This window comes from Sardina pilchardus, chromosome 24, assembly GCF_963854185.1.
Source record: "Sardina pilchardus chromosome 24, fSarPil1.1, whole genome shotgun sequence".
Lineage (NCBI taxonomy): Eukaryota > Metazoa > Chordata > Actinopteri > Clupeiformes > Clupeidae > Sardina > Sardina pilchardus.
In genome coordinates, this window is record NC_085017.1 from 10,169,741 (window position 1) to 10,191,382 (window position 21,642).

A 21,642-nucleotide genomic window follows, 5' to 3' on the forward strand; every position below is an offset into this window, starting at 1 on the left:
GCACTGGTAATTCCTTGGAATTGCATTTCTAGTTAAAATAAATAAGTTGTATTCACTTAAAAAGTGTAAGTTATTAAGTGTTACTTACTCAGAATAAACAAGCAGTGTTCACTTAAAAAATGTAAGTTCATTGAACTTACTTTTTTCAAGGCAATGAGTTTGCGTACATTTTTTAAGTAAAGTCAACTTATCAAAATTTACAGTGTAGTACTTCATCATTATACTTACAGAGATGTGACCCTTGTCCTGACTGCATTCTCCTTTTCCTGTACAGTAGTCTGTGCTGCACCAAACTTCCAAATCTATAAAAGGCAAAAAAAGCCAATATTTGGAATGTGCCCAATTCTACCAAAAATAGAACTTTTAAAATCATGCCCTCTATTCAACTATACTCACATGGACGTGGTTGATAGTTTGTTTGAGTATCGCAAAGTCTTTCAAGAGTGTTTTGTGTTAGCTTTGTGTGTCTTTCTTGTGCAACCCAAAATATTATGTGCACAGTACACTGTGTCTGTACCTAATAGGTGTGTTGCTCATCATGTACTCTGATGCCGTGAGGTGTATCTGCCTGGTATCTTTATCTGATGCGATGGTCATTTGCATTGTTTCTCTATCCTGATCTGGAACAGTTGCATAACTCAAAGAGATATTTTGACATATGAAAATGATCTTGCGTAAGGGCAAGGCGGCGGAAGATCGCCAAACCACCGGGGATGCAACACCAGATCAGTCATTTATTTACTTACCTCACCTGTCCATGTAAATGTTAGGTAAAACTATAGAGCCTTGAAAATCCGGATTGCAGACAATCACAGCACTATTAGATGTAAAAACTTGAATTACCTTGTGGCAGCACATTTTACTCAATGCAATCATCCAGTATCCTCACTGAAAAAAAGTCTCTCTCCCCCCTAGAGGAGGTGATCTAAACACCCTGCTTGCAAGAACCACGTATGGTGAGACAAAATCAAACGTGGTGCATTTCTAAGCAGGTAAAAGGGACAACTACTGTATATTGTGTGGCGAAATAATATTGGGAGCACTTAGACTCTGCGCTGTAATATCCTCACTCCAAAGTGAAACTGAAAGTGCAAGATTGAGGATATTACTGCGCCACACAATATAGTTATCCCTCTTACCTGCTTACAAATGCACCACGTTTTATTTTGTCTCACCATACTTGGTCGTGTGACTACTCGTGTAACGGTATTTTAATAGGGAAAACATGGAGGTGTTTGGTCGCTTCTAACTTCATCTCTGTTTGGATCCTAATGAATGCATTGGGCTAGCTAAGTGCTATCAAAGTTGCGCCGCGCACCAGAGCCAGTGAGTGCACGCATTGAAACGTGAGAGGTATGTATCAACTCGTCTTAATTAGGGGAATAACGTAGTTTAATATGAAAAAAACTGTGAAGTGTTCCTTCTCGCGTTTCAATGCGTGCAAACCAAGGGACACCCAGAAGCAACAGGCACAAGAAAAAACTCCCTTGTCTAGGAAGAACCCTTGGGCAGATCCACGGCCCAAGGGGCCAACCAAATTACCTTGGGTCGTGCTAGTAGGGAGCCTGTAAGAGTGTGTGTGTGTGTGTGTGTGTGTGTGTGTGAGGGGCAGGGGAATCCTAAGGGCAGGCATGTGTGATGTCTTGGGTGGAGTGGTGGTGGGACAATAAAAAAGCGGGGGCGGGGGGAGTAATAATGGTGTATGTATGTAGGGGTTGGAGGGTTAAGGGGCAATGTATGTGTGTGGGGCAACTGTGCATTTGTGTGTGTGTGTGTGGGGCAGTAGCATACTGATGATTCAGAGGGTGGTGGGCTGTATGTTGTATGTATGTGGCTTAAGATGCTGGTAAAGGGCAGTGTGTGGGGGGGGCAGTGTGCTGTGTATGTGGGGCAGTGTCATATGATACAGTGGGTTTATGGGCTATAAGGAGTGTGGCTTTCTATGATGCAGTGAAGTAGGGGAGTTAGGTTAAGGTGGGGTAGATATCCAGATATCCTCCTAAAATGCAAATAAATAATGTGGTTTCTTTGTAAAGGAAAAATTGGACTTCCAATATACACCCCCCCCAGCAAAATCACGTTGAAAAGTCGTTGAAAAGACGTCTTGTCAAGTCGTCGAAACAACGGCCCAGTTTGGTTTAAAAGTGAAAGGTTAGATGACGTCTTTTCATGGTCGTTGAAAAGACGTCTATGGAAAGACACCTTTTCAACGTTTAAATTTGGTTGAAACCACGTCTTGTTTAGGTGCTGCCATGGACCTATTTTCAACCAGAATTTTGCTGTTATATATTAATTTATAAGCCTATATTATCCTATTATAGGCTTTTAAATAATGTGCATTAAGCACTTACTAACTTTACCATTACCCATACTATTGCTGTTAAAATAAGCCTATATTATCCTATTATAGGCTTTTAAAATGTGCATTAAGCATTTTCATTTACCAACTTAACCATCTAGATGATAAATACATAATCTAATAGGCCTACATTACAATAGCAAGCTAGGCGTAAACAAACAGTCAAACAAACGTTATCCATGTCATTGTAATTTTATTTAATTCTTGAAGTCTCCGCCACCGGACCGTCCAGGTGCATCATGTTTAAGATGATCTGCCTCAGCTCTCCCGATGTCACGGTCAGGCTTGTTGCTCCATTTTTCACCGCAGCTGAAATGACAGGAAACATTTTCATTAACAGTGTTTCCCATACATTGAGTAATCTGTGGCGGGCCGCCACGAAATAATGTTCTATGTTGTACGATTGAAATTATTTTTAAATCATGTTATCAATTGAATCACTTTCATTGAGCTGCGCGCACGCAGCTTTTTCTTTGCCCGAATGAAACCACTGCCTCTGCATGTGCATTTAACAAAAACGATTGTTGAAGGATTGTTGTTGCCACATACGGCGAGCTAAACTGCTATTAATTCTGCTTAACATGCGGCGCAAATGTGTTCAAAACGGCGGCATTCAAGTGAACTTTTGCTAACGTCTCACAACGTAGCCCACATTAGGGAGACTAAACTAAGTTATGCATTCGAGCCGTATCTCTAAGCGTTAGAATAGTGTAACGAAGAGACTCTTGTGTGGTCTCAACCGCTGACCGGCCCGCTGACCGGCCCGCTGGCCGGTGAAGTACCCGATCCAACGCTGCCTCCACAGCAGCTTACGAGGAAAACCCCCTGACTGGGAAGCGACAATCAGTCCTCACTCCTACATCCCCGGCCTTAGCTAGCGTCTCCTAACCCTCTCTGGCTTCACCGCGGGCAGCCCTGAACACGCAGGTGTTATCAATTACAATGTACAATTCCAATTCACATTGATTTCCCCCATAGATCCGCCCCCACACAAGAGTCTCTTCGTTGACACTATTCTAACGCTTGGAGATACAGCTCGAATGCATAACTTAGTTTAGTCTCCCTAATGTAGGCTACGTTGTGAGACGTTAGCAGAGTTAACTTGAATGCAGCAGTACGGTGTACATTTTAAGGACCGTACAGCAGCCGTTTTGAACACATTTGCGCAGCATGTTAAGCAGAATTAATAGCAGTTTAGCTCGCGCGAGTCTCCTCGTTACGTTTGGATGTCGAATTTAGCATGCTAACAGGTACTTTTCTCTTCCGCTGTCGTGAATGAACAGCTGACAGCGCGGCCGCATTTAGAAGGCGTCACGACGTGATTATTTCTGAGATTCTGATATGTTTTCAAAACTGGAATTTATTGTGCATACGTCATGGTTGAAAACTTATCAGAATCTCAGAAATAATCACGTCTGCAGTCGTCTTAAAACGGCTACATCAAGTCAAACCAGACCGACATAAAAAAAACACACCTCCAAAGTGTAGTTTTAGGTTGTTTTGGATAGAAGCGTCTGCTGATTGACTAAATTACCAAATGCGGGGGGGGAAGGAAAATGTATAGCACACTAAAGCATAGGGAAATATAAATGTATTTCACTCACAGCATTAAGGGCCCTGTTGGTTGTGGTTAGCGGAGGGAGGTCCCAGGAAGAGGCCACGTTCTGTACCCTTCCCATTTCTTCAGCTGATAGGTTTGATTCCACCTCCAGCGTGAAGATGGAGAGCATGAAAGAGATACATAATGGTTAGACAGTGTGTTAAAAGTTTATAGAATCATAATAGTGGGTCCACCAGTTGACTCCTCAGTTTTTCTAAAATCATTATAAAATCAAAGACCCACAGTCTTTTGGGGGCAACACACAAACAACAACAAAACAAAATAAAAACACAACATAACATCAAACATTAGTATTTTCTATGTAAACATACAAGCCTGATTGTTTCTCTAATGTCCAGGTCTGCACAGTCCTCCAGGTTTACTGTAGCCGTGTCTGGGCTCCCACGAAGCAGTATGGACAACCACATCACAGAGTCCAGACAAGCAGGGTCCTCCATGAAGGAAAGAGTGCCCCACAATTCTCCCAGCCACAATGAACATATCACTGAGAAAGGGAGAAGCTGAGGGGACCAAATGACCAGGCTCTCCTTCAAAGTGGTGTAACAATGGTGTTTGCTGTTTAAAAAAAAAAAGACAAAAAAGCAAAGTTAGAATAAAACAACTTTGCTTGCTACAACACTTAGAAATAATAAAATTCAGTACATAGTGAACCGTACACTGTTCAGATTCTTCAAAGTCATCCAGCAGTTACTTTAGCTTAGAATAATGGCTTCAAACACATTTTGAGACAGAACTTGAAATAATAGATGAAAATGGTTTTACGTAAAGTTTTTTTTTTTACCCTGAGTAGCATTCACCATCTGACAGTACTAGCAGTTGCAGTTCTGGAAGTTGATGGTAGATCTTCCAGGGACACACTTAAGAGTTGATGTGCTGAGAAGACAAATGAGCAAAGGCTTTAGAAAAAGCAACAGTTACACAGAAAAATGACAGGAATCCCAGACCTCAAAAGCAGCGTCTAGTAAAAACACGCTGGAAGTGTCACTTCTTACATAACCAATTTCCAAAAATAATCATTAAACACAAACCCATCAGAACTTATTGACACAGTCTATAACACAGGAGGAAGAGGGAGACACACACACAGACCAGGAAACCAGGGGACAGTCCAACAAGGGGGTACATAGCTTCGGCGCTACAATACAATCACATAAACACACAACTAGTTTCCCCTACCTTTCACTTTAAAATACCAACATATTGCATAACCTGGGCATCTGAGCCTCGACAATGTTGACCACTCTGTTACTACTCTGTGCCAAATGACAGTCAATAAATAGATAGATATTACTATCATTATTATTCATAATAATAATAATAATAATAACAACAACAACAATAACACTATTAACATGCTGCACAACTGGTCAACAGGTTCTCCACGTCTGGTAATGATGACTGCTTGCTATGAACCATAAACAATAAATGGAGAGTGGGCCTAATAGCGATTCTGGTATTTAAAATAGTCCTGTTGGCAACAAGTACAAGTTGTTGCTACCAAAATGCTACAACAAAAATGAAGTGGATAACAGCGCGCTGCTTGTCTACTCTAGTCTAGTGTATCTAGCAGGACGGTGGAGAGATATCCATGGTTACAAAGGACTCTTCGGGACGGGTAGATCTAGCCGCGAAAAAAATTCAAATTTTCGCGCTACCTTTGTGAACGTTCTAAGCAGGTCCACGAAATCATGCGTGTTGCAATCAGGTTCCTAACTTCCTACGTTACCACAAACGGCCCTAAATTGTGTTGAATAGATCAGACAGAAAATACTTTCCTTTCATAGAGATAACGGGACCTAACAGCAATTACAAACGGGTTTCAAGTCCGACTACATTATCAGCGGTAGAGTGAATTAACACAGAAGAATTTCTCCACTCAAGTAAAACTAGCCCAGGACAGGTTAAGTTAGCATGGTAACATACAGATCCTCGATTACTCCGCTGTCCGCTTTAATCATCTCTGATAGCACTGTTGATGGTGTTCAGAGCATTCGTCTCGTTTTGGCAAAACTGACTCTCGATCAAAATGTTACATTTCTACTTCCTAAATCATAGGCATAAACTCACTTACCTCAGTAGCAGGTTCCATCTTCATGCTTCAACGGCTTCAACTGACTGTGTGTTTCAAACAAAGTTCGAAATGGGCTCGGCTACGGCTTCCCGCCTCCGTTCCTCTTGTACATGCGCAGAGTTCACTCCTGTCTCCTTTACGTGAACATTTATGTGATTTTTTTTTTTTATCAGAATTTTAATTACTCATTATTTCAATGACTGATTTTTTTCCATCTGAATTTTTCCTCTGATTTTTTTCTTCAGAGGGGAGAAGGCTAAAAACAGAGTTGTCCGTCCATATCAACTGTTGCCATGAGTAAACAAACAAAAGTCACACACGCAGTTAACGGCAGCCAAGATGGCGGCGCCGGGCGCCCGTAGAGTTCGCGGCGGATTTGGGCAATCCCCGGGGGGGAAAGATGGTCGACAGGAACGATAATGTAGTCCTAGGTAGACTATAACTGATAATTTACATCAGGATTTAATTAGTTGATATGTGGTCTGAAAAAGGACGTGCTAAAGACGTCTTTCCTTAGACCAAAATGGGCCGGCCAAAACAAGACCATTATTCTACGTCTAATTTTGGTTGAAATCAGGGCCATGACGGACCGACGGGATTTAGCCCAAATATCAACGTTGAAATGACGTCGTGTGCTGGGGGGGACAGTCATTTCTCGAATCAAATCAAATCAAATCAAATATTGCTTTATTGGCATGAATGTGTAAAGTCATTGTTGCCAAAACTACACATACATGTTAGCAATCAACTTTACATTAAGGAAATAAAATGAAATAATGAGAAAACAACAATAATATCAATTGTAAATGATATTAAAAGGACAGTAATAGCTTCAGCAGTAGTGCTATACTAACACCTATGATATACCTAGTCTTATAGATCTTATTATACTCTCTCTCTCTCTCTCTCTCTCTCTGTATTCAAAAATGTCATGTTGCCCTCTTGTGTTGACAACAGCTAACAATACAGAACATGGAAGGCACACAAGGGTAATTATTAGACGGACATCCTTGTAAAGATAACTTTTTAGACAATAGTTTACATCTGAATATTTCCAAGATCCACATTATGGACATGTTTCCCATTTTCATTCTTTCATATTGATCTACGCACTATTGTAACTCAAGACTCAAATTCAATAATAACATTAATTTTGATTAACATTGATCTTGATTAAGAAGTGCGTTCCTGTCATTTGTTGTCACTCTTTACGCCGGAGAGCCCTAATTCCTACCGCAATTGCTCCCCCTAGTACTCCCGCAACTGCTCCTACTGCTATTCCTATAGGTCCTCCCACCGCCCCACCAGTTGCTCCAATAACTACTGCCTCAACTACTCCCCCAACTATTCCCCCAACGGTTATCCCAAGTACTCCCCTAATTGCTGCATTTTTCCTCTCTCTCCTTTTCCTTTCCTCTTTTTCTAGCTTTCTTTGAGCCTCCTTGTACATCTTATTTGTGTAGTATTCTCCTCCATTCTTCTTCACCATGGTGTCAATCTTTTCCAGCAGCTGGTTCACTTGAGTCTGGTCATGTTTTTGGTCATTATTGAAAGCATGATATCTACCGCCACATTTGTTGATGATTTCTTGTATCTCAGGATCCTTTACAGCATCTTCCAATGCCATTCCTTTCAACTGATCAAGATGAGTGAACAGCACTATGGTGAACTTTGATGCACTCTCACCAAAGTTGTCCTGGATCCACTTGACTGCGTTGTTCTCCTCTTCTGTGAATCTCACATCCAGTCTGATCACCAACAGAAAAGCATGAGGCCCAGGAAGAGACAACGTAACACACTTCTCGATATCTGCTTTCAGCTCATCTTCTGTCTTTTTTGTATCAAACAACCCTGGGACGTCAACCACTGTGATTGGTCTACTGGCTACGTCTTTCTCATCCTTTTCACATATACGAGTAACAGACCTAAAACTAACATTTTCTTCAAATGACTTTTTTCCCAGGATGGTGTTTCCTGAAGCACTCTTTCCTGCTCCAGTTTTACCCAGGAGAACAATATTCAGGGCTGAAAAGCAATTAAAAAAAAGAGTATCAAACCCTCAATTTCTGGTGAATCAGAATTTGTAATTCACCAACAAATTGACATAACAAGGTAAGAATCAACATACCAGCATAACCTTAAAAAGGTAAAACATGTATGTTCAGTGGCTAGAGACAGATTATATCTTGGTCTCACTTCACTAATGCCTTGAACTTTATGATGTCATCTACATATTTGAATCATATTGCAAGGGATTATTGTCCCCAACTTAGGGTTAAGTGCCTTCCTCAAGGGCACGCAACGGTGTACATTTTAGGACATCCTCAGCTGTCAGAGTTAGGTGTCAGACATCAGATGAAAAGTCATCACCACTAGAGCCTAAGTAAATGCCTTGCTCAAGGGCACAGCAGTGGAAGCTAGGAATTGAACACACACCACTGCCCTACAAGCTACACAAAACTCAAGGGTTGCATAAGTGACGTCTGAAGCTAATATTAGTTTCACTGGGATCATGCAAGTAACAGGTCCTTCTTGTTCTTCACGGCTGATAAAAATACCAAGAGTTGCAGGATGAGTTGCAACTCATCCTGAGTTTCAATTCAAATAACATCACAAAAGTGCAACCCACTCAGCACACAACAGTTCAGTCAGCATCAACCTAAACCTGTGCCGGCAATGTGTCTCACATCGTAGGCCTGTTTATTGCTTGTGTTTGTTTGCTTTGTCCCTCATCAGTCTCCGATGCTGCCGATGTCTGTAGAGCCATCGGTGTCAGGTGAACAAAGACTCTACAATGTCGACTAACGTGGCACTAGTAAAGTCCTCAGCAGTACGACGGTGGCTCACACGTTAGCACTGAACTTAGCCCAATACTTTCAGCTAGCTGCGTGGCTCCACTGTTTTAGCAGAACCTATTAATACTTATACTCTGCTCTCATATAATAATTGTAAACTGCCTAATCCCACTTCAGGTAACTTACACTGGGGATGAATAAACAATTTAACAGTCGGAGGTCCGGGGGCCTTTCAGACACTTTGAGGCAGTCTACTACACCTTGACAAGTTTTTCATCTAACTAAAAACATCTATGCAAACGTAGCACATGGTTATATTCTAGAAGACCTTGGCAGTTACAATGGAACAATGGAAGTTACAATGCTTAACGCACCTAACCGCATTCTTCTGCAATAGTGAGAGCCAAAATGCTTCTACTAAGGCCAAGCTGTGCACTAGTTTGCTAGTGAACACATGTTTTGGCCTGTAAAACCTCATTAGTTAACCAGTAAAACCAAACATGTGTTTTGAAACATTTTGAAACTTAACAGTGAATTAGTAGAAGCATTTTGGCTCTAACTAGTTAACAAGTGCAGAAATGCTCTTCACAAGTTAACTTGACTGAAAAGGTTCGCTCTAGGACACAGAAGCTTGATATCAACATATCACAATAAATGCTCCATTGGCTTGCCATATGTGTCACAATATGACATACGGCAAGCAATCAGTGGTATAAAAGATTCAATAACACAGTTAGTTTACAGTATGTCTATAGTACTTTATCATTGCACTTACTGTCATGTGATCCTTGTCCTGACATCTCTTTTTATCCCGTAGTCTGTGCTGCAGCAAACTTCCAAATCTATAAAAGCAAAAATGGCAGCAGGCCTATTAGGCCTATTTGGAATGTGCCCAATTCTACCAAAAATAGAACCTGCAAAACATGTCCACTATCCTGATCTAGCAATCAACAGTCATACTCACATGGACGTAGTTGCTAAGAGAAGATAGTTCTTTTGAGTATTGTCTTTCAATAGTGATTTTGTCAACTTTTATATGTGTGTCATGTGCAACCCAAAAGGAAAGTAGATCGTGACTGCATCTAATATACATCTGATGCCGTTTTATCGGTTTTATCTGTCTTAAGGGGCGTGGTCATTAGCATTGCTTTCTCTATCCTGGTCTGCAACAGATGACTTTCATGACACAGTGAACAAAGGAATACTACAAACATCAATATGACATATCAACGTATTGCGTAACAGAAGAGCATGTATGAGGAAGTTTCAGGATGTTCAACATGTACCCTCAAGAAAAACAGGACTGACGGGAAAGGCCTATAGCCTCACTACAATCTTTCGATAGCCTACTTTGTTAAACATTTTGTACTGACTAAGGTAAAACAAGTTTGACAAAATAGATTTCATTATATTTAATTTATTATTCAAGTTAGTCAGAAACAGACATAGGCTATTACTCAATTGATAACAGTGGAGAACTAGCTGTATCGCAAAGCGGTACAAAAGAGGTAAAAAAATATGACCGCTGTTCAGTCCTGCACATTCTCTGCAAAAATAAGTCACGCTTTATTTTCCTGCCTTGCACGGTGATGCAGCTAAGGCAGTCTGGAAACTAACACCCAAATGTTCGCCTGATGATGGCGACCAATTGCAGAACAGGGGAGAAAGCAAGACCATGATGAGCTATCAAAGATAGACATCCGTGGCGCCCAATGAACGGATCTGGGCATTTTTTCAAATATGAGAAAATGAACGTCTGGTTGCCAGACCACGTCTCATTTGAGAAGTGGTAGGCGCTAGCCAGGCTACTCCATTACTGCAACTTTTATGTCCAAGTCATTTCGTATGAAATCAGATAAAATCCAGGAAAATGGTTGCAGCACTGACTCCGATTTTGTCTATCCAATGTTTAGGTTCCATAACTAAAAACTATTGTTTTCATAGTATTTTTTCCCTTGATGTTTTACACTCTCTAAAAGGCCTTATCTTGGAGGCCATGTCTGGATATTATCTTTAAAAGTATTATTCTTAGTCTGACAAAACTTTATAGAATGGAAGTCAAACATATTTTCAGTAAGATTCAACCATTAAAAATTCAGAAAAAACATGCAAAACAAGTGATTTTGAGGGTTTAAATCTTTTTTATTGGGACACACCTGCCATCAATCAGTATTTTTTCTAGAAATATAATCCTTTGTTAATGTTGTCCCAAAATGTGATGTCTCCGCAACAAATGGCCATGACAATAATAAGGATAAAACAAGGCGTGTTTGTAACATTAGCCCGACTCCGCCCTTTAGCTCAATTTCTTTTCCCTACAGTACGTCTGGAATAGCTTGATCCACCCTCGTTTTCTCCGGCAAGAGCACCTCCATCCAACCAGTGAACAGAGGGCGTTCTTGAGAGTGATTACATTTAAGTTGCTATCATAGAGCTCCCCAGTCCCGCCCCTCCTCCGAGAGAGGTGCTTGTCCGGAAGTAAAATTCTCATTCATTTCTCCCATTGACTTCTGGAAAAATTCGGATATAAAGAGTTTTAGACCATGCCTTAGGCTAACCAGCTACGATGTGACTCATAAGCATATAACTTATAATTTCGAGTGAAAAAATGAACAGAAAATGTAAAAAAAGCGAAAGGTACAAGACTGTGTACATATCTTAAATTCCGAGATAGAGAACTCAAATCCCAGGATGCTTTGCAAACGTAAACACATTTCCAACATTTGCAGCCTAAAGATAGTTTAACATGGTTCCATATTAATCTGAGAAAAGAAGATGATTACTTCCTACCGTTTCCATTGAGTAAATTCAACCTTCAAGATGAGAAAACCGTTATTTTTCGGAAGACCACACATCGGTCCTGATCAGCCCTGCAGCCATTTTAAGTTTTGAAGTTCCAGCGAGACGAAGCTGGACGATAGGCGCGGGAAAAGCTGAGTACAGTTTGTTTGGCATTGCCATGGCAACGGCGATCTCTACCAATCAAAGGCTCTGCTTTCACCAGTTTTACACGTTAGGGTGTCGGGTAGTGTAGTACTCTCTCGTTAAATCGTGAATAAAGCATTGTTTTCTCAAAACAAGGTTGATGCCCCCATTAACTTTTGACATCTATATGAGCAGGTATAATCGCTTAGTCACATCGTAGCTGGTTTTAAGTCTACCATGGACGGTTACGATGTTATGGCTTATTCTCCAATTGTCAATGGAGAAATTGTATTGGATTTTTACTTCCGGACTAGGCTGTGGGCGGGACTGGGGAGCTCTATTATCGTTGTGTCCCCCGTAACATACGTCATTACCAAACGTTAGTGATTGAACTCCAATGATGTCAAACCTCAGACAAGCGTCCACCAACCAGGAAATACATGTTTGCCAATAGATCTAGGCCAGACTCTCTGCGAAGTCAGAGAGTTATGGTCTCCAGGCTAGGTTGACATGGCCCCTTAAAGGAGTCCTAGAATTCAAAACCACATTCACCTTGTTACTGTTGAATTTAGGCTGCGAGCAGTGTCCAAAGGACAACACCAAGGACTTTACCGCGTCCCCCGCCTGCTTTCGTATGCAAATTGGGAAATAGAAACAGCCGTGTTGAAATGCTCCAATCTGAACAGAGCTCAGATAACACGTAATAGGCGCCCATCCCCCTTTAGATACACCCCTCGGCCCCTCTCATTTGCATACCTTCGATTAATAATTCTTGTTAAACTGCTCTTACGATGCTAGTATCTAGATATGTGGTCTATGGCAGAGACGTTGTAATGCTAGCGTTATTACAGCTAACTTTGGAGAGTTACTATACTAAGAAATGTACTGATAAAACTTACCAATCTAACACATTCATTCTGTTGGGGAATCTGCTGCACTTCATCTTCGTCAGAACCTTCTTCTGACTCGGTTTATACATGTACGGCTGTATTCCTTATTTAAATCCATTGTTGATAGCTTTATCAAAGACTTTGGCTTTATTTACCAGCAGTAAACGTAGTTTCACCAGAGCCCGTCTGTTTCACTTTGCTCTAGCTTCAGACCGGTGGATTGAGCCAATCAACTTTCAGGACATATCGGCCAATAGACCAATCAGCGCGCATCTCATTTGAATATTCATGAACTTGCTGAGTGGGCGGGAAAAACAAACCGTTTCATTGCAAGGCTTATTTATGACCTTGTATTAGGCGATCTAGCAGTGCTCCTGGGGCGTTTTCAGCCCCACAAATTTACATATGACATTATTTAGGCTCAAAGATCAATTTGTAATGGTCAAAAAATGCGTTCTATGACTCCTTTAAGACCAGCATACAAAAAATCTGGTCCTCCTAGGCCCTACAGTTCTCGAGATATTCACAGAAAACTGTCTGGTCAGGCCATCTACAGGCCAGTTGGTACACTACAGTAACATAAATCAATTTACTGTAACACAATTATAGGGGACAGTGTGCCGATCAGGGCCAGGTTGAATTTACACCCTTTTTCACATACAACAAAACCATATTATTATGTTCAAGTACATTTAATCAGGAGAATATCTATTAAAAAGCACAACAAATGAACTTTTCACACACATACACACACACACACACACACAAACACACACACACACACACACACACACACACACAGTTATTCACTGTCTGAAATGACCAGATCTTCATAACAGAAAGAGCTCTTCATAACAGAAAGAGAGAGATTCCCATAGACCAACATCAATTGCATCAGTTAGCACTGGTGTGGGTCAGGTCAGCCAACCAAACCAATCAAAAGATCTTACCACAAGGGAACCAATAGAGCTATTCCTTGCAAGTATGTGGTAGTTACTATATCAAACGTCTAGACAAACAGACAATGTGACTCATTCTTTGTCAACAACCTGTCTGTTGGAACCAGTTACTGTTAGGGGGGTGTGTGTTGAAGCGGATGGTGTGTGCATGGTAGTCTACCTATAGCACACGGTTGGTCGTCAATTGCAAATTATATATTTCTATATGCTGTTGGTAATTCTATCTTTTGATATTATTACTTATTAATTTAGACTGGCAAACTCAAGAAAACTTATTGAGTCAGGTTTTATTCTTACAAGCAGAGAGGGTAAAATTAGCTTTAGTCTGAATGTGGGCCTTGGGCCTGGGGGATGGACCTCCCAGGCCCTCTGGCCTTGCTTCCTCCTACAATGTTAAAATCTCTCTTTTTGACCAACACTGGAATTTCATCACATTTGTATGAACAAAGGGAACAGGGCGCCAAAAACAAGGCAAGGTCATTGGTTCACTTAGATGGCTTCAGTCACACCCACTCACACCTAGTCACACCTTCTCACTCTGATTAGATTAACATGTGGAGGGATATCATATCAGAAACATCACTTATAGAATATTCCAAACATTCTTACACTGGAATCATTACAATCCTTACACTGAGACTAAATGATACCAGACATGAATACATGTACATTTCATGACATATAGATATATTACATCAAGGTAGAATCCTTTGTCTTAGTGTGAGTTGGTTGAAGTTTCACATTACAAAGAATGGCATGTTGGCGATTAGCATTTCACAGGGGGAGGGGAAAGTGTTTTCTTTCTAACACAGCAAGGATCCTTGCTTGCACAGATCCGTGATTCAAGGCTGCTTGCAATAGTCAATATCAATATGTATGTAATATCAATGCAAGAAACACATTTTTATTAGCGTCTCAACTGAAAACACACTATATGTCTCCACTAACCATCCCTGCAGTGTGTGTGTGTATGTGTATTGGGGTAGGTTGTTTCCAGAAATACTGTACATCTAATTTCGTTTTGACTGTTTTGTCAGCCCTGCTCTGTGCAGCCTATTTTCTGGGGGAATGTTAGTTAGTGTTAAAGTTTTTCTCAGTAGCTTTGGCACATGTATCAGATCAGAATTGAAATTCTCAAAGCTGCTTATTCAAACTCCATTTATCTTACCACTTGTACTCAACATTAAAGCAGTTTCTCCCCATCTTGAACAAACAGCAATGCTTTAGCACGTCGATGCTGTTGATATTGTACAATTGTAACTAATGCACTAATACTGTCTATGTAGCCTGTCAGCCTACTCAACCAATGTTAGCTTTGTGACTGCAGCTGCGTAGACCAACGTCAGTTGCATCAGTTAGCAGTGCTGTGGGTCAGGTCAGCCAACCAAACCAATCAAAAGATCTTACAACAGAGCTATTCCTTGCAAGTACGTGGTAGATATGGTATCAAACGTCTAGACAAACAGACAACATACGACTCATTCTTTGTCATTCAATAATGAGGCAACAACCTGTCTGATGAAACCAATTTCTGTTAGGGGGTGCGTGTTAAAACGGACGGTGTGTGCATGGTAGCACGAGCCAGCGCCCCAGCCTATAGACCCTTAAAATCATCAGGTCGGACATGACATAAAAAGGGATTTGGGGCTTTCTCCCCCAAGATGATTTTTCAAGTTCTGGTTGCTAAACACACCATCAATGTAGTTTGAGATAGACAAAAAAACTTCTCTTCTGGACCCCCATAGCATTTGGGGTGACCCAAAGCCCCTGACCTCGGTCCTGGCCTGGGTGCAATAGCATTAACAGGGACATGTTGGTACTCAATCCATATCGCCTGCCTGCAGTTCTGCGCATGTGCAAGGGGTTTGCACATGTGAGATGATAATCCTGTTTTACTACGATTTAAGACAAAGATGGTGTTGTGTATGGTTATTTTAAAAGAAAAAGGATTATTACAGTGCAGTGTTGGTGATCGTGCAGGCAGCACATCACTATGCCATCACTCTCACAATATTGCTGATTATCCAGTCACAACCGTGTGGACTGATATTGTATCTGGCCAGTGGCGCCCCCAGAAAATGTTAATTGGGTGGCCAGATGAGGTCATTGCTGTCGTTACCCCCCATGTCATGAACTGTTGTGAATTTACATTAGGTATTTAAATGAATAGTCCTTTGAGGGTTAGGGTTTTCAGTGTATTTTTTATTATCATGCTCTTATCTTGGTCATTGTAACTAAGAGCCATCTGTATTAACAGTTTGGTTCCTCCATTGTAGCCTGCCTTTTCATTAATCTTTTACTCAGTCAAACAGTCAATTTTACCTGACATACACAATTAAATTGCATGACTTATTCACCGTTGTTTGTTACAATGTTCCCGGGTCTGCATGGACCCACCACATTGTTAGGCTTTTAAATAAAAACAGCCATAACAATTTATGTAAAAATACTTTTAAGTTGTTTACTTTAGCTCAATTACCAATGATATAGACATAGCTTATTCATTCATTTAATATTTGCCATTTACCCCTGTGAGATCACATTTGATCATTATTGATGCCTATTTCTCAGAACTTAATCAGAACAGGTGAGAGTGCTTGAAATGTAACCATTTTGTAACATTGTGTGGGAATACCAGGTGCGAAAGACAACATTCCTGCACACAGCACCTACACTCAGACATGCACACAGACACAGACACAGACACAGACACAGACACAGACACACACACACACACACACACAAACATACACACAGGAGGACGCAGTTAAGGTACGTAAAATAGTTATACACTCGGGTCCAGTAGACTCAAACACCACACGTGTAATAGTTGTCAGTCATTGAAAATCCTTTTTTAAACTTAATATTTGCATGTTCTACACAGAAAATGAGCCCAGGCCAATGAGTCTGAAGAAATGATACATAGAATTTTCACAGAGTAACTTGATAACAGCACTGTTTTTGTCCCATTCTTTTTCTGACCACATGACAAGTTAATTAGCCACAATATTAATGTAGCTATTTAATTGCCATGGTTTACTGGTGGAGATTGCAGGAAATAGATGCCTGTCTACGATGCATTCCCTACAATGTCTCCAATACAAACTGTGCACCCGTCTAGGACAGTTCTGTTTGCTAAAAATGTTTATCTGCTCATACACTGTTCTTTGTGGCCCTGTCAGTGCTTTGTAAAGACAAAGTGTGAGCATATGGAACCAGAGTTCTGAGCTAACATTAATTGCAAGCACCCACAACACACCATTTCAGTCTTCTATTTCTTGCATTTCAGCAAAGGTGTTTACACCAAGTAAGGAAATGCCTGGTTTACAAAGGCTTAAAGTAAAGTAACAGATCATACTTGTAATATGTTTTGCTTGCATAAAGGAATGGTCAACACATAAACTGCTCACAATAGATTGTAGAAAAGTCTAATCCCAAATATACAGTAGTCCCCAAATAGGGGATGGAATAGGCTAGGAGATGGAAACAAATTGTTCACACCCAAACCACTTCCAACCTGGTAGAGCTTGAGCAGGTTTGAAAAGAAAAATGGAATACAATTGCAGTATCCATGTGCAAGGCCCAATTGAGACCTATGATTAATTAAAATGATTGATTATGTGTGTGTGTGTGTGTGTGTGTGTGTGTGTGTGTGTGTGTGTGTGTGTGTGTGTGTGTGTGTGTGTGTGTGTGTGTGTGTGTGTGTGTGTGTGTGTGAGAGAGTGTGTGTGTGTGCGCGCGAGAGAGAGAGTGTGTGAAAGAGAAAGACAGGGATCGATGCTCTGACTTCTGGTGTGTGAGGCCAACAATCATCAGTGACTTCACCTGCCCCGACACTTGTGAGGGGGGGATCAAACACATGATTTAAAAAAAGAATGGCGGCTCCTATTTCCACCACCATCACCACCAACAATCATCACATTTTAACTGAATTAAGAATGCACCGTTTTCAGATGCTGATTTTTTTTTAATCCACAATGTTCACAGTTTTCGAGACCCACCTACTAGTGTTAGTAGTCTTCAGCTTCTGCTACATGTGGAAACATCTTATTCTGAATATGGCCATAACCAGATTATGGTCTTCTGTGCATGGAAACATAGTCAATGTTTATTGCATCAGTCTGAGTGCCACAGAAATTATGGCAAGTGCACTGAATAAGGAAGTGAAAACACGATAGGTGTATCTTTTCTTGCCAAACCAACAGGATGTGGCACTTGGTCCATCATATCATTGATTTCTTCATCCTGTCTGACATATACAGTATAAATACGGTATGTCAATTGGACGAATCATGACCAAAGCTGAAGTTCTGCCTACTGCTATCAAGACCCAGGAACTCTCTGGTATGAATTATTCTTTACCTAAGATTTGTTAGATTGAATTATGCTTGTGTTGGTCATCTCTATAGTACAGATCATGTTCCTGTCTTTTAAAAGCAGTCAAAAGAACCTCAAGACAAAAAATGATGTTCCGACTGATACTGGTGATTTTGGTCCTACATTTGGGTACCACCGCAGGTGAATATTTCAAGCAATGCAGGGCATTTACGAACTCGTATAGGGCCATTGTACTGTATGAAAGTAAAACAAATTGAAGTTGGAAATTCCTCAGAATAAAACTTGGATATTGTCTGCAAATTTGCAAGAAAATTAACTTACAAATCAGACCCCTCACCCCACTTACGTCAGTATTGTTTTCCTCTTCCATGTAATGGTCCTAATATGCTGTCATACATTTTTGCGTTAAGCTTGTGTTATTATTGTTCTGCTTTCAGTGAAGATCCCTTCATGACATTTCAATCTTCCTCACTTATCTAGGTTTGCCTCCGTGTCCAAAGCGAGAAGGTTGGTTCAAGGTGGGGCCTTTTTGTGCCAAATACTTTGCCTATAAACAGAACTTTGCCAACGCTGAGGTAAGTGGGGCTTTTGCCGTTGTTCATAAAACTACTTTACTACTTTGCCGGCTAACAAAACTACTTACCCAGCATAAATTATTAAATTGTTATTAATCTTGTATTAAAGGGATAATCCGGAGTGAAATGCACTTTAGATACATTTTTCGGACTATTGGGGGTACATACGTTGAGTTGACACCAAAATCATGTCATTCGGATGTATTTTGAGAAAGTTCGAGTTCACCGTTTTTAGCTAAAACTCGTTAGCCTGGAAGTGACCCGGCAATGTAATTTCGCCGCTACAAAACGCTATTTTTATACCTCTTCTACTGTTCCAAACAACACTACACTTACGTGGTAGTGAGAGGGTCCCTAAAGCCAAACCGAAGTATCCCCACGTCTTTATGTGGTCGGATAGAGAGTCCAGAATGAATTTAATCGAGTCCGTACCTTTCCGGAAATGTCGCTGCTGCAGCTGGCAACGCTTTAACAACACTTTACTAACATTTCCGGAAAGGTACGGACTCGATTAAATTCATTCTGGATTTCATTTTGATGTCAACTCAACGTATGTACCCCTGATAGTCAGAAAAATTGATCTAAAGTGCATTTCACTCCAGATTATCCCTTTAAGATTAAGATGCCTTATGATAGGCTAAGCTTTTCAAACTTTTATTAAATTAAGTAAAAAATTATCTCATGAGTGAGTGCTAGGTAAGTGATTTTATACTAAAACAATACCAACTATATTTTAAGATATAAAATGAATAACATTTGGCTAGACTTTTTTTTTCAGTGAGCAAGCATATTAGTTTTAGCCTAGAAATCTAGACGAAATCTAGCGGAATGGTCTAGGGTCGCACCGTTGAGGCCAAGCCCGCGCTAGGCTCCAGGCCAGCCTAGCCAATCAGAACGCTCTATCTGTGTACGGAGTCCTTGAGCCCACCTTAGCTCACATCCGGCTTCCGATATTGACGCCAGGAGGTTGGACCATGCGTCCTCATTCGACGAGTTGGGTGTGAGACGTGTTGCACAACCATAGAGAAAAACAAAAGATGGATGAGGCTAACGAAGCGTGCTCGTTTGAATCAGCTTTGGAAGAGATAGACTCTGGCTTTTCTTTGAAGGTTGAGCAGAAAGAAGCAATCAAGTCATTCATTTTAAAGAAGGATGTATTTGCTGTTTTGCCGACCGGCTACGATTGGTCACAATCACAAATGCTGGCCTATTACGTGCAGAGGCAGTTTGAAAGACAACTGTTCATCCCACCCACAGGCTTCAGCTCTGTGAATGGTCCGACCCCAGACCCCATTTCTGTATAGTTTGGCTTGCCAGGCTATATTAGTTTATAAGATCAGATGTCTTGGCAGAGTGTTTTACAAAAAGGTATATTTGTGAATAGGCTGTTTGGACAACGCTAATTTTGATAGTGACATAGCCTTCTCACTTAATATTTCTCTATCTCCCCTGCTTCCTGTCCATAACCTTTGGGTCCAATCACAAACTATCTTATCCAAAAGACGCACCCAATCTTGCTGAAGGACTATCCAAGCGTACAGAGTCATTTGAACTACAGTATGCCCATTGATCACGCCTCTTGTCCAGTAGAAATAAAACGCAGACTCCCCATACTAATGTTCAATCTTAAAAGATTGAGCTTAGTATATGGTGATAGCCAGACTAGTACGTATAATGAGATGTACTAAAGACAATCTTGAATCTTTCATTGAATGAAAATGAAGCTTTCCCCCCGGGATTTTTTTGTTTTAAGCAACCACATCTATTGGGCACTCATCAGATACTCTCTGTCAGTCTGGCAACTGTACACTAACTGTAGATGAGTTGAATCATACGCTTGACTAAAGCACTGTAGAAGCGAGGTAACTTTTATTCCACAACCCGTAGCTCTTCCTTCTAGAAACCTTCTACCCACAATTCCCACATCCCTTAACGTCATCTCCTGCACATAGGATTTGGGTATGGTCGCAGGTCAGCCATCAACATAATCTACTAACTAATTCCTCTCTTTCAGTTGAGGTGCAGACAAGAAGCTGAAGATGGCCATCTTATATCTGTTCATGATCAGGAAACCAAAGAAGGCGTGCGAATGCTCACTGGGTCTTCTCTTACAACAGCCTGGATTGGAGGATTGAAGTTGCCTAATGTATGACTAATGCTTTCTCTGGGTAGAGTAATTTAGTTATTTGATGATTTGCAAAGAATGATTCTATCCTCTCTCTATGAAGATTTTGACATGATTGGATTCTCTCTCTCTCTCTCTCAGCGTGCTGATTTTATATGGACTGATGGGTCAAAGTGGGATTACTCAAACTGGCTTCGAGGGGAACCTAACCGAAGTGGTGACTGTGTGCGGATAAACTATGATAGTAAGTGGCTTATTGCATTATCCACACATACAACTTAGCTTAGTCAGCAATATTAAACATATCAACGTTCTTTTTGCGTTCAAGCTCCTGGGAAATGGGATGATTTCCATTGCTCGGGAGAATCTGGATATATCTGTGCTTTCAAGATATTGCAGTATGGAGAAATCTGCTGGGACAATGCAGTCATCTGTCCAGCATTAACTTCTAGTTGTGGATTCAAAATGTTGGGGCTGGAAGAGAATGTTTGATCGATTCTTCTTTTTAAAGGAATAGTTCGGAATTTTGGACATAGGACCTCATTTCCAACTTAGTCGGGGTGATATAGGTCGGTGAAGACCATTTTCAGGGAATTTCTGCCCTTCCTTGAGTTGCAGTGTTCATCTCGTGCTAACCTGGTGCCGAGATAACGCAAGTCAACGGTAACATCCAGCCTGCCACTGAAAACACTCCACAGAACACCCGAAACAAATAAATTATAACGTTAGACTATCGATGCACATGCCTGTGTTGATAGAAAAATGTTAGAAATAAAACTAACCTTGCATCGCATTGCAATAGCCTACTTTGTTCCCTGTATGGCAGTGGCGGATTGATATTGAGAAACTAGTCCCTCAAAATGTAATAAATCATTGAGTTGCAAGGTTAGTTTTATTTCTAAAATTATTCTATCAACACGGACATGTATATCGATAGTCTGACATTTTAATTGACTTGTCTCAGGTGTGCGATGGAGTGAGTAA

General features: G+C 40.8%; 1 protein-coding gene and 1 long non-coding RNA gene across 3 annotated transcripts; both read right to left on the minus strand.

Moving 5' to 3' along the window:
* Positions 1-2,544: 2,544 nt before the first annotated feature.
* Positions 2,545-6,074, minus strand: LOC134072913 (uncharacterized). 2 transcript variants are annotated; one of them, XR_009937222.1, is made up of 5 exons: positions 6,052-6,074; positions 4,762-4,853; positions 4,292-4,535; positions 3,964-4,065; positions 2,545-2,668 (listed from the first exon to the last, which is right to left on the minus strand). It is a non-coding gene; the product is annotated as an uncharacterized LOC134072913 (long non-coding RNA). The 2 variants fall into 2 exon arrangements; XR_009937221.1 differs by lacking the exon at positions 6,052-6,074 and having other exon boundaries at positions 4,762-6,041.
* An 8-nt stretch (positions 6,075-6,082) lies between these two features.
* On the minus strand, positions 6,083-9,935 carry LOC134072912 (GTPase IMAP family member 9-like). Its single transcript, XM_062529796.1, has 3 exons — positions 9,811-9,935; positions 9,622-9,688; positions 6,083-8,076 (listed from the first exon to the last, which is right to left on the minus strand). Exons 2-3 carry the CDS (start codon positions 9,644-9,646, stop codon positions 7,253-7,255), a joined length of 849 nt encoding a protein of 282 aa, XP_062385780.1. The 5' UTR covers positions 9,647-9,688; positions 9,811-9,935; the 3' UTR covers positions 6,083-7,252.
* Between the last annotated feature and the right edge of the window lie 11,707 nt (positions 9,936-21,642).

What these genes read in the sequence shown, in the direction of transcription:
- LOC134072912 (XM_062529796.1), bottom strand. Translation starts at nt 9,646, where the DNA reads ATGTCAGGACAAGGATCACATGACA. An exon ending in AGGACAAGGATCACATGACA is followed by an intron (nt 8,077 to 9,621) that starts GTAAGTGCAATG and finishes ATTGCTTTTCAG; the next exon opens with CCCTGAATATTGTTCTCCTG.